Source organism: Sceloporus occidentalis, unplaced genomic scaffold (assembly GCF_023333645.1).
Source record: "Sceloporus occidentalis isolate IW3139 unplaced genomic scaffold, rSceOcc1.0.p SCAF_1, whole genome shotgun sequence".
In the NCBI taxonomy this organism is placed as follows: domain Eukaryota; kingdom Metazoa; phylum Chordata; class Lepidosauria; order Squamata; family Phrynosomatidae; genus Sceloporus; species Sceloporus occidentalis.
Window position 1 is genome coordinate 102,701,153 of NW_028316981.1, and position 13,954 is coordinate 102,715,106.

At 37.8% G+C, this 13,954-nt stretch overlaps 1 protein-coding gene across 1 annotated transcript in view; it reads right to left on the reverse strand.

Annotated features, from left to right (window-relative positions):
* Positions 1-13,954, reverse strand: part of NR3C1 (nuclear receptor subfamily 3 group C member 1) — an 88,664-nt gene that overhangs the window by 42,969 nt on the left and 31,741 nt on the right. Inside the window, exon 3 of the mRNA XM_089531164.1 lies at positions 1,087-1,250. Coding sequence (XP_089387290.1) covers positions 1,087-1,250 — 164 coding nt within the window. The remainder of the gene's footprint in view (positions 1-1,086; positions 1,251-13,954) is intronic.

Genomic DNA, 13,954 nt, shown 5'->3' on the forward strand with positions numbered 1-13,954 from the left:
TTTTACAATACACATCAATGAACCTGGCCTTAAAACAACTTTTTAAATCTAACTTTCTAACTTCAAACAAACAAACAAAAAAAGCAAAAACATTTTTAAAAACCTACTATGAAATATATTTTAAGGATGTCCATCAGTATTTTTTCCTGGAAAAAAATCATGTACTTTCTGCATTTTTTAAGTTACAAGGAGTTGCTTACATCAGAGGAAACTGCAAGGAAAACGAATTTGAGAAATCAAGTTTTGAAATGCTACTTTAGGATATTGATTTTACCACTTTAAAAGAGCAAAGAGGAAACTATTTGGTTTCTGGAGCCTGTGAAGTGGGCAAACTAAATCCTCTGGAATTTTTATGGAACCATAGCTTCAAGTATAAGCAAATCTTGGCAGGAAAGTAAATTCAACTACAAGTTTTAAAGAGCAGATTCCTTCCATGTTGAATTATTTAGCTATGTTAAGCATGAGGAACAATGAAATCAATTAACTCTGAAAAATCTGTTTTTTAATCATGTATCCATCAATTTTGCCTTGTTCTTGTAATCAATGGAGGGAAGGCCTCTTGTCTTTGAACCTTGTACAGTGCATATGTTCATGAGATTACAGACTATCCAAAGCTGGCTCTGTGCAAAGATAAGCCACATTTTAGTATTCCATCAAATTTTATGCTAGGGCAACTCAAGAGACTGGAGAAAAAAATGAGCACAGGTCTACCAGATGACTGTATGAACAATGAACAAAATCTGTTCAAATGAAAAAAAAATTCCTTTATTAATAAACATGAGATGGTTTTCAAAGTGGTGAACAAGAGAACAGTATTAATTATTAGTACTATCAAAATATCACTCAATTATTTGAATTCAAAGGGGAGAGTCATAAGATTTGTCATATTTCCGTTTTCTTTTAAAAGGGAAAAAACCCTTCATATGTGAATATCAGAGAAACCTGTTTACCAGAAGCTGGTCTGAACAATGACCATTAAAGAACAATAGAGGAAGGAAGTGAATAACAATGACCAGTGTAAACACCCTACGATTTGAGATGGGAATGAGAAACACCATATATTTTAATAATTAGATTATATCTTACCTTCCACTGCTCTTTTGAAGAATACTTTGCAGCTGCCACAAGTGAGGACACCATAATGACACCCAGAAGCCTCATCTGAGCAAACAAGGCAGAGCTTGGGAGGTGGTCCCGTAGTTGCTGAAGAGGTAGAGGGTGAAGTGCTTACATCAGATCTCATTCCAGGGCTAAGGAAATAACCAAAAGACAAAACATGTATCAAAACATAAGGAAAGGTAAGTAAAAAAATCTTGATTCTTAATTACAACAGCCTCTAGTACCCAGTCTAGCACTTAAGAAAAACAATTTGAGGTTTTGAAATACTATATTCATTATGTCCAAAGACCAGTGTGATTAAAAAAGAATGATGCAAAAGTAAAGTTGTTCTTACTTGGTTTTGCACCATTCTCTTTGAATCATTCTGCATAATATAATGTTTTGTGTTGGGGTTTTTTTTTTTTTAAAAAAAAACACCTTATCCTCACAACATACTGTATTAAAGTTTTAAATTATTTTGGCTTTGGGCCAGAAAGCAATTGAGAAATAGGTCTGTTGGTATGTACACACACATATACACACATACAACCAGGTACTTCACATTTTAAAGCCTTAAAATATGCAGTTTATTTCACAGAACAAGTTTTAGGACTGAATGTGCGTTTTATTTAATAGTGAATGCAGAAAGTCTGGTATTTAAAAGACTATCTAGTTCCCCCATCCCATTTATCCCTTATTTCTGAACTAGATGACAACACAATATGAGAATACACTGGAATGAATACTATCTAGTTGTGTTTATGCAAATCAATTTTTTAGCAAATGGTGTTAGGATGGTTGCAGCCAGATCAGACCAGATGCTTTTTCAAAGTATTGTCTTGAGGCTGTTAGTATCACCAGACTCTTTCAGTGCTTCAATCTGCACAAATGATACTATATGGGGGTAAAGCCAGGATTCTTGGGGGAGAAGCAGTGCATAATTAATCTAATAATATCTGAGCTGGTTGCTGAAGGAAATCATAATCTCTGATGTAATTACTACTACCAAATGAAACCAAATGAAATTTAACATTCAAATTACACAGAAAAACATGATAGATATTTTGAAGTCTTAAAATCCAAATTATGAACTAATGTGATGCTTTCCCTGTGCTAGATTTGAAACTGGCCTTCATATTTCTTTAATCTAAAAAAATAAAAATAATGAAATGTATTTCAATTTTGGCATGCAGCTCCATAGACTGACAAAGTCAGTCTATCTCCGTTTTCTTGAAAGATATTCTATGTATAAAAATGAATTGGACTTTAAATTTTTAAAGTGAATCATTTCCTCATGTACAATACAAGAAAGACTATTTAGGTTAGGGCTTTATGGTGCGTATGTGCTGTTAAGTTGCTTGTTGACTTGTGGGGACCCCATCATTTCATTTGAGTTTTCTTAGGTGAGGAGTACTGAAGAAGTGGTGTCACCAGTTCCTTCCTCTAAAATATTGCCTACAGCATCTGGGATTCCTTGCACGCTCTTTAGCTGTGTGCCTTCAAATTGTTTCCAACTTATGGCAACCCTAAGGCCCTCATGGGGTGTTCTTGGCAAGATTTGTTCAGAGAGGGCTTGCCTTTGCATTCCTCTTGAGGCTGGGAGAGTGTGACATGGCCAAGTGGTTTTAATGGCTGAGTGCGGATTCAAACCCTGGTCTCCAGAGTCACAGTCCAATGCTCAAGTCACTACACCACTCTGGCATGCTGTTTAGATGCTAGTGCAATGGGCCCTTGGTATCTGCTAGGGTTTGTTTCCAGGAATTCCATGGAGTCCAATATCCATGGATGCTCAAGTCCCATTAAATACAGAGGCACAATAAAATAGTGTCCCTTATATGAAATGGCAAAATCAAGGTTTGCTGTTTGGAATTCATACTTATAAAAAATATTTTCAAGCCGTGGATGCTTGAGTCTATGGATACAGAGGGCTGACTGTATTTCATAAATGTGTAAGAAAGACACTGTTGAAGTTCTCAAAGCTCCCTTTGAAATTACGGTAGAAGGTTCGAGGAGGCAAGGGGTTGATGCACATGCAAGGCCAAACCATGGTTGGATATTACGTGATCAAGCCCCGACCTTATAGACTCCACCCTTAAATGTGAACTAGGTAGTTACTTATTGTAGGATTACAGAAAAACATTCTGATTTGCAATTCTGATTTGAAGGATAAAATCGAACCAGTTTGTTCTACTAAGAATATTATTTGGCATTACATGCAAAATGACCTGCAGAAAACCACTGCACCTTTGCCAACTGCCTATGATCCCTTTTACTACAGTACACAGAATGACCATGTTCTACTTTATCAGAAACAGAAATGATACATACATGAAGTTATGATTTTCTCTGTGTGAAAACTGTGAATTATTGGTTTGGTCCAGTGGGTGGAAAAACCCTTAAAAAGGAGCTATTCCTGCTTGTTAATTCAGAAAGAGAGGGACAGCCAATGTTGCCAGGTGGGGTATTGTATGTAGAACAGCCCCATCAAGTCTTGCACTGGTATCTCATTGAGCACACAGAAATTTTGGGACAATTGATATGTATGTAATTTAGTATATTATTTGCTGTGTTGTTTTTAAACAATTAAAAAAAACCTTACACTATGATTGTGCTTGCAATATTCAATTATAATTGACTCCACAGAATCCAGAAAGGCATACAGCAAATATGTTTTCCTTTAAGAGATGAGGAAACTTCTGTATCTACTGGGCTTTAGAGATCTCCCCTCCTGTAAGTTATATAGTGACCGATATATTTTCAACCTGTCATTTTAAAACACCAATAAACACAACTATAAAAGTGATGGTAAACTAAAGCTATCTGAGGCGTTAATCTTTAGGGATACAAGAGGCTTTCTTTCCACCACAGTAGTCAGCAGCAGTAGTTGTAATGGCTAGGCTAAAATTATCCAAAATTATTGAGTTGATCACTTTTCAAAACAGTAGATAAATTGCTACTCTAACACACAAATCTAAAAATGCACTAATGATACTGATAATCATCCAAAGTAAACAAATGTGTATTTATATCTCAAGATTCCTTCATCATTCCACTGCCAGGTCTGCAACTCCCTCATGTTCTTCATCCATAAATTTACTTGAAGTTAGGAGCCACTGCACAGTGCAGTTATCTTAGAAGGAGGGGCTATGTCGCTCTTTAGATACCATCAAGGCTTCAATGACTACACAGTGGAAGCCACATATTCCCTGCATAGACTCTCACTTTCAATGCTAGGTAATGTGATCCAACTTGACTATCTCAGGAAGAACCAGGGACAGGCAGAAGACATGGAGGAATCCACATAAATGGGGAAGACCCGTCTCCTCCCAAAATACAGTGGCAGCTGCAGACCAAAGCACAAAACTATTGTTGGTTTACCTAATTTGTGAGAGAGCCACCAACAACAGCATGGGCCCAAGCAAAAATAGATAATCACTTTTGAGTATAGTGTTGGGTCAGTTTGCTTCACAGGTCAAAGAAGCAGCAGAATATCCCTTTGGCATCACTACTAAGAATACATATATGAATTTCACCTCATTACTGTAACAGAATACTGAATCTGTTAAATGCCTTTTATAATTCTGATTTCCAACATACCAGTAGGTTTCCTAGATGAAAATGCATACAGAGGGACTGTCAGTAGGTGTTGCTCATGCTGACATTCCTTCTTCAACACAGCTATTACGCCACCTCTGGCAACCCAATATACCTCCCTCTTTTTAGAGGTAGTGCTTTTTGAATGTTACTGGATCCATGATAAACAGATATCCTTACTGATTCAATTAGGCACTTCCCACAGTATCATTGAGAGGTTTACTTCATCCCTCGACTTTCATAGGGCTAAGCATCCCAGCAGCATGTCTGTATTCCAGACAAAATTTTGCATCGCATAGATGTAACTTATTGCAAGTTACTTCTAATTAATTTTGTAGTAACTATGGTTGAAATCTAAATTAACTTGGAATAAAATCTGTCCTTCTGCAATTTAACAGTAACTGCTTCAGTTACTTTTACATAGTTAAGACCCTGGTCTCACTGCTTAGATATGTCTTGTAAGGGGCTTGAAGGGTTGGTAAAAATATTTTTTTTTTGAAAAATAAAATAAAAATATTAAAAAGTTTAAATATTTCAAACTTTTCATAAAACAATTACTAGGGGAAAACACCCTAGGTTAGAGATATCATGAATACTAATTACACAACTTCTAACTATATTCCATGAACATGCTATTGTTTAATACAACCTACATTGCTGCATAGGGGGTGGCTCAAGTGGTTAAGACGCTGACTCTGTTGATTGCAAAATCAGCAGGTTGGCAGTTGGAGGCCCAGGTGCTGCATGATGGGGTGATCTCCCATCACTGGTTCCAGCTTCTGCCAACCTAGCAGTTTGAAAGCATGCAAATGCAAGTAGATAAAAAGGTACCACTTCGGTGGGAAGGTAAACAGTGTAATCATGCTGGCCACATGATCACAGAATAGTATCTGACAATGCTGGCTCTTCAGCTTAGTAATGGAGACGAGCACCATTCCTTATCATCAGACATGACTTGACAACCTTGTCAACGGGAAATACCTTTACCCACATTTCTGCATATGTATTAAATAATAAACAATTAAATATAAATATTTATATTTAATATTTTTTAATTTTTAATGATAAACAATGTATTTCTAAAATCTTCCCCAGTAGTGATTTACACTGTGATTCAAATCCCTAAAATTGAGTCTTTCAGATAATTAAAATTTAAAATGTGAGGGGACAGTTGTTCCACCAAGAGACTGCTGTGCACCTTTAAAGATGAACAAGTTTTATGTAGCATAAACTTTCATGGACAGCAGCCTACTTCATCAGATACAAACTACCTTTATGCCTTATGTGCCTAATATTGTTTTCCATTAAATAGTATTTTACAAGGTGTCACATCAGAGGGTAACACTGCTATACTTTCCCTCGTTATTTGGTACTTAAGTTTGCTAATCTATGGCTTGCTTTGCACTTCCAGTTGTTGCTGTTACTGTTGAGTGCATTCAAGTTCTTTCCGACTTATGGCGACCTTAAAGCAAACCCATAATTCCTTGGAATGACGTGTACACAAGACAGGTTTGCCTTTGCCTTCCTCTGAGTCTGAGAGAGTGCGATTTGCCCAAAGTCACCCAGTGGATTTCCATGGCTGAGTGGAGATTTGAACCCTTGTTTCCAGGCTCATTGTTAAACACTCAAGCCATTACACTGCACTGGCTCAATTGGGTGGGGGGTTAAAAAAAACAAATTCTCATTTCAGTTGCAGAAAGCTTTGAGGATCTACACACTATAAAATATTTTTTTATATTTATAAAAAAAGCTCTAATTTTTTCATAGCAGATGTCTGGGCAAAACCAACTGATATGTACAATTAGTGCAGGTTATGAGAAAAGCAACTTTTAGTTTAAAAATGTTTGACATGTTTCCAAAAGTTGAACTATTTATCAAAAATCCAATGTGGGCTCTGTATGTATGTGTGCATGCACATAACTGAAAGTTAATCCCCAAACACATCACTGCTGGCTAATATCTAAACTATAATACGGAATTTACAAATTTAACTCCTGCTTCAAAAACTGTTCTTGCTTTACAACTATGCAACTAAATAGCTTTCTTTAATCAGCAGGGCCAAACTGCTATCCAGTTTTTTTTAACTATTTTGTAACCTGACTCCAGTATATTTACAACACACCTAATCCTATCAACATTAACCTGCAGAAGTTATTATCATGAACAAATTACAAGTAATATCCCAGGAAGCTATATACATAAGCAAATTGATCTTGACCATACTGAAGGTTTTATGAGCTAAGTACAAAGGAAGTTCACAGGTCACATAATTAACTTATGGCAATCAAAACCACAAGGATATGGTGATGGTTGCAAGTTTTAAAAGGGATCAGTCAAATCCGTGGACAACAGTCACCAGCTATTTGCCATAATTGCCCAATGGAACTTATACATTTGGAAGCAATGCAATGCAAGACAGCAGGAAAAGAAATATGGAAAGGCCCCAGTCACATGGGAAACGGAGGAGTGAGATCTTCTGGCACAAAACATTTTTCAACTAAGTCCAATACATTCTGAAATGAGTTCCTCCTGATGAAGAACAATATAAAATCATAAATAGTGATATATAACTACCATCATCATGACTGAGAGGGCTTCTAAAATTTTAAGGCCATGCACACTGATTATAGTAAAGCATTTCTGTTCATCTTCTGTTCATCTTCTAGTTTTGTAATTGTTTGATATACCATTTTCTGTATCATAATGCTAAAAATTCTATTATGTGCTGTTGTTTATTTGGTAATGATGTTATTCTGAGTTTTGCAGTTTTGATTATTTGCAATTTGATTAATATGTTCTCTCTAGGAATGTCTAGGTCCTTCAGAGCAACTCTGCTGGAAACTGACCATACAGTTGCACTGGAGAACTTAGAAATTACTAGAGAAAATACTTCTCTAGGCATGTGTAGGTCCTCCTGTGCTATTCTGTGATAAGCTTCTGGCAGGTGTTGACTCCAGAATTGTGCTGAAGGACCTAGAGATTCCTAGATAGGTGTTCTCTCAAGTAAAAACAAAGTGGATTTTTATTTGTAGTTTTTCCACTTCCATGGGGGTCCTGTGCCCCTAACCCCAGCAAATGTGGAGGGACCACTGTATATTTATTATGTCCAATCAATATGAAGCTTACATGTAATAGGATCAACAACAACAGGGATTCTACTCTGTTCCTGAAAGATATTCATCCCATTGATCTACCAACTTTTTCCCCATCAAGATATTCAAAGACAGATAGCACACAGAAACTAGCCATCCTGAAAGCACTGAGAGAAAGACAGAAGTGGACTGATACGTACAGAGAGGTGTTATCTTGTCCAAATAGTATGTATGCTTAGCAGAATTGTAAAGTATTAAGGGCAAACAGAGGCCTTAAAAGAGGAGAGAAAAAGCATCAGTTTTGTACCTGGCAATACAACCCCTATACTGAAAAGTCTGGGTGTGCACAATGTTTGTCTAAGGCACGAAGCACACGGCTGATAAAGAGCAGCCTCTGGCTGACCACTCCAGCCAAGACTGTATAGCTTGCTCCTGAAATGGGCCACTGCCTGTGGTCCCAAGGCGCACTGCCCAGGAGTCAGTTTAAACCGACTCCTTTTTTGTGGCAGTATTGGACTGCTTCTGGTGGTGACAGAGCAGTTTCCGGCCACTTTGGGGGCATGAGTCATTTGAACACCATGCCTCCAAAGCAGCCAGAAGCCAGTTCATTTGGCCTGTGTGTTCTGGGCCTAACTTTGCCAACCAAGGGGAAATTGTGATGGCCAGGTTCCTGAACTCCCGCTTCAAATATCCCTCCACTCTCTTCAGACTATCTGACAGAAAAGGCAAGTGGAATGTATGATGGTTTGGCTGCAGCTTGGCAAAGACGCCATGATCTTTGAGAAAGAGTGTCAACAAGAACTAAAACCCAGGTATTGGAAGCATTCTGCAATAGTGCAACAGTACTACATTTTGTGGTGAAGGGGGACATTACTAAGATTTTAATTGGGTTCCTTTCCCGTGAAAGGAATTCTTGGAAATGATAAACTGTGTCAACAGCTCAAGCCAAATTTTCAACATAAGAGTGCTACAAAACCATTTTTCATAATCTATCATAAAAGAAAATGACATTGTTTAGGAAAAGTGCCAGATGTAAGGAACAGATGCTATACTTCTGATTATGGACTGATCAATTAGTAATTGCTACCACCAGCTAAAAAGCACAATTTAGAGACTGTATGGATAAATCTGTCAGATACTCCACATGGTTTGTTCTCTGAAACCATATTGTTTTGGTTTCGTATTGAATTCTTCAAAAATGAAATTTGAGAACAGCCAAAAGCTACTACTTCATAGTAGTTTCTCTTGCAAGAAGTTGCACTCACACAAACAGATAAAAATGAGGGGCAATATTCATTAGCTGTATAGACCATAGACAGAAAAAGATATCTCTTGTAACATATGATTCACTTATATTATATGGATATGCTATAGAATGTTGTATTGTATTATATTGTGCTATACCTGTGATGGTGAACCTATGGCACCCGTGCCACAGGTGGCAAGAGATGTCATTTCGCTGGGCACAGCAGCAGGGAAGAGGAGGAACAGGTGTGTGCCTCTGACTCCTCCCCCTAGCATTTCCTAGCCTCCAGCTATCTCTCTGAGGGAGCTAGAGGCTGGGAAACGGGCTCTGGAGGGCAGGAGCCAAAGGCGCACGCTTCTGGCTCCTATCTTGGTGTTTCCTGGCCTCCAGATGGCTCTCCAAGATAGCTGGAGGCCAGTAAAAGGGGAGGGGTGGAAGTCCCACCCCCAGAGGCCAGAAGTCCGGCTAGAGCCTGGTGCCGCAAAAAATTCAGTTGGGAGATGCAGACCCGAAAATGTTCACCATCACTGTGCTATACGTACTATTCTATAATGCCAAAACCAATTGAGACTTATAAAACCTTATCTCTCTCTCTCTCTCTCTCTCTCTCTCTCTCTCTGTGTGTGTGTGTATACACACACACACACAAGAAAATTTAGAAGCAAAATAAAAGCATTACAACATATAGATCTGTTAAATTGTAGCACTGGATAACCAGATCAAAAAAACCATGAAGTGCACATGTTGTATACCTTTTATTCTTTAGAAAAAATTCACCAGTCGGTCCATTATAAAATGAGTATATTTACTTCTAACAGATGAAGATAAGAGCCCTCGAAAGGTTCAGAGGACAATTTATGCAGACAAGCCAAGTTACCCAATATCATTTGTTTGTTAATTATTTAACAGAGTATTTTCTGTGAAGCCCAAGGTCCAAACATATTAAAGAAGTAGAATTAAAAACAGAGATCTTAGGCCCAAATTTCTTAATATTATATGAAAATGAAAAGACTTCAAAATGTCAGTTTTAAAGAAACAGACAACACACATACCAACTCAACAAGTTAGAGTGCCAGCTACAGCCACATTCAGACAACAAGATAAAAAAGAGACAAACAAGCTGGTTCTCTTGATCACACTGCATTCTAAGACAGCCACTGATTAACAGAAAACTACAACTTCAGCCAGGGAAGTAATCTTGCCAAAGATGTTCCACTCCAGAAGCTTCTTTCCAGTGAACCACAAAACTGATTCTTCAGTGTTTGGTAGAGACTCTTCATGCGTATTTTGGCAATATTTCATGCATATTCATTTCTACCTTTTAAGTGCTACTTCCTCAAAGGAAACTACTGTTCAAAATAGGAAGTTACAATTAAACTACTAGATCTTATATTTTTGCATTCTGTCAAATAGGGATTTATCAAGCCAGCAATCTTCATAAGCTTCCATTTTAGCAATTTGTTTTATTTTCCATGTTCCTAACTGTTAGGCTCCCAATTGTAGCCTCCCTCTTACAACAAGAGGCTGTGCTTTGAAAAAGTAACAGCTTTATTGAAAAAAGAGATACATACAACAGAAGTGACTTTTTTTGTCAGGAATGAAAGTGTGTATTAACATATGATTTATATAACCCCATAAAGCAATCCCACCCCATCAAGCAATAAATTAATCGGATCTTTCCCGCACAGCGATGAATCTCCTCCCTGGTGATGTAATGTCCTCCAGTCCGGGATCTTGGCAAACTCTCCAAACAATTAAGTTCTCACACAGCGTTATCTCCCTACTGCACCTGTGACCTTGAGGTATATACCTAAAGCCACAACAAGACTAAGCAAGCCAGCAGATCCTCAGTGAAGGACTTGGAAGGACTATATAGTTAAGCACAACTGGAAACCCCATCATCCTGCAACCCAACATAGTATAGCAGCATATTAAAATATTATAGCAGCATAGTAAAATATAATAAACATATTAACACAACATCATATAAGTAATAGGCACTCTATGTTTCAGTTCCCCCGCCCATCACAGAGACCAAGTCTCTGCTGGCTGGGTAACTCCCTCCACATTCTAACCTTAACAAGCAAGCATTCCAACCTTAGCAAGCAAGCACATATTTTAACAGTCAGTTTACCTCTTTCTAGTACATTCTATTAACCATTATAAAATCTAACATTAAACTAACTACTAACTTAATCTAATAATATTCAAACAAAACCCTAAACTTATAACCCTCATGACAGAAACCCCTGAATGAATAAATGAATGAAGGGGATTTCTGACACTAACTCTGCTTTAAACTATGAGATGCCTCTTCACTGGTGAGATAGATAACACTTTTTCAACTATTGGTGCACTCTTCTGTAATACCCACACTAATCCCTAAATGTATGTTTCCCTACCACATAGGAGAGGGATTTATTTGTTAAGAAGTCTGCATTTCTTCAGATAAAACTAGGTTAAAAGTCAGAGCTTGGAAAATTGCTTTTAGGAATGAACATAAGGTTACCCTGAAGTCATCCATAACTAAACAGCAGGAAGTGCATATAGATTCAACCATCCAAGGCTTGAAAGTATTTTAAAACTATAGATAAATTCCAAAAAGCAAATCTTGATTTTACCATTTTATATAAGAGACACCATTTTACTATGCCATTATATTTAATGGGACTTGAGCATCCATGGATTTTGGTATCCACAGTGTGTGTGTATATAATCAAACCGCAGTGGATACCATGGGCACACTGTACTCTGGGACCCAGAACATCATCTTACCACTACCCAGTAATAGATGGCTTCAGCATGGTAGTATAATTTTTTTCTTCTTGAAAGTAGCTCTCTAAGCCTTTCTTTAAAGTTGAAGATTAACTTCCTGCCGCAGTTCAAGAATCTGCCCAATTAGTGCCTTTATAAAACTTCTGCTGCATTACACAAAAGAGTAAAGTTTTGCAGAATAAAATACGCAATTTATTTGCTTTCCGGGGAAACTAGTAAAAATAGTAGAAAAAAATGCTGCCATTTCAGCACTGTGAACTCTTAATTGCTGGGTTAAGGGTTTCTTCCTGTATTATGAAACGAGAAGGTGACACCTACACAAAGTTTAGTTCTTAACCTCTCTATACAGCAGCTCTTTTTCAAGTATGAGGACAAACTGCCACTCAAATAAATATTTACCACTTACAATTATAATCTTATTTTTAAATTTAAAAAGTTTATGTTTTTACATAAAAGCTGCCTGAATCATTCCACTGGATGGAAAGAGGAAACCTCTATATGACAGTCCTCCTGGAAGGATGGCTAGTATGTTGTTCCATACTTTTGCTCTTACCATAAGGTGGTGTAGAGACTATTGCTCAGCCTCCTAGTCTTATAGGCCATCCTGTAACTCCATTACAATGACTCTGGGATACGACTTCATGCTGACTTTCCCAAACTCTTGTTTTGTTCTTTATTCCACTTTTCACAATAGCTGAAATCCAACTGTTAGTCTCATCTAGGGCAGACCCATTGAATCAATAGAAGTTACATATGTTTTGACTTATCACATTCCCTTTGATTCAATGGGTATAACTCTAAATGGAACTAGTAACTGGGTTTACGCCCACTCTTCACTTTTCACAGCATTTGCTACTCTACAATATTATCTGATACATTTCTGGCAATTCCACTTTATTTGGCTCCGCAATAAAAGTTTTTAAATGTTATTTCTTCATGCAATCTTTCCTCACTCAATCTATTCTGTGCCCAAAGCATTACTTCTGACATTTATTTATGTTCTTATATTAATTATATTATTTAGACAATCAAGTCCTTCAATCTAACTGACCAATTTCTTCTCATCTTTCATGTAACCTTACAGACAGCCAAAATAAAGCTGCTTCGAGTCACAGTGGAGGTATGATGTTTCAATGATGCATGCGTCCTAAGAGTCCAGAAGCCACACCAAAGCCACACTCCAGGCTGGAGCGTGGCTTCAGTGCGACTTCTGGACTCTTAGGATGCATGCATCATTGAAACACCATACCTCCACTGTGACTCGAAGCAGCTTTATTTTGGCTGTCTGTAACAGGCCTAAGTCTCACTGTAGGACTTATTTCCAAGGTTTTTTTTTTTTGGGGGGGGGGGGATCTGCAAAGCACTGTGCTGAAGAGTACAGGGCAAGGTCACTCTTAGCTCTAGACCAGGGATGGTATTCATATGGGCCGGGAGCCTCTATGGCAGTTACAAATGTGTATCCTAGTTATGCACTCATAACTTTTGTGTATTCACAATCCCTATGTAAGGGATTATGTAAATCCTCCAATCTGAATTTACTAGGCAGCAGCCATTGTAATTACCATGTACGAATGTGAGAGCTGGATAGTGAAGGAAGCATAAAGAAATAAAATAAATTCATTTGAAATATGGTGCTGGAGAAGAGCAGCTAGGATACCATGGACAGCCAAGAAAACAAACAAATCGGTTCTTGAACAGATCAGACCAGGGTTCTCCTTGGAAGCTAAGTTGACTACATTGAGATGATCGTACTTTGGCCACATAATGAGAAGGCATGGATCATTAGAAAAAATAATAATGCTAGGAATGGTGGAGGGTAGAAGAAAGAGAGGAAGACCATGAACCAGATGGATAGACTCAATCAGGTGAGTTATAAGCAGGGGCTTGCAAGGCAGTGGAAGATAGGTACCATATTCTTGGAGATGTCTCATCCACAGGGTCACCATGAGTCAGAACCGACTCAAGGGCAGCTAACAACAACAACAACAATAACAATCCATTGTAATTAATAGGGTTCCATTCCCTGTAGATCAGGAAACGGCTGGTTGACATTCCCACCCCCCACCCCCAACATGTTCTAGCAGCATGATTCTCACCCCTGTTCTAAATAAAGGAGATTAAGCAAAGTTTGTAGATATCTCCGTCAAAT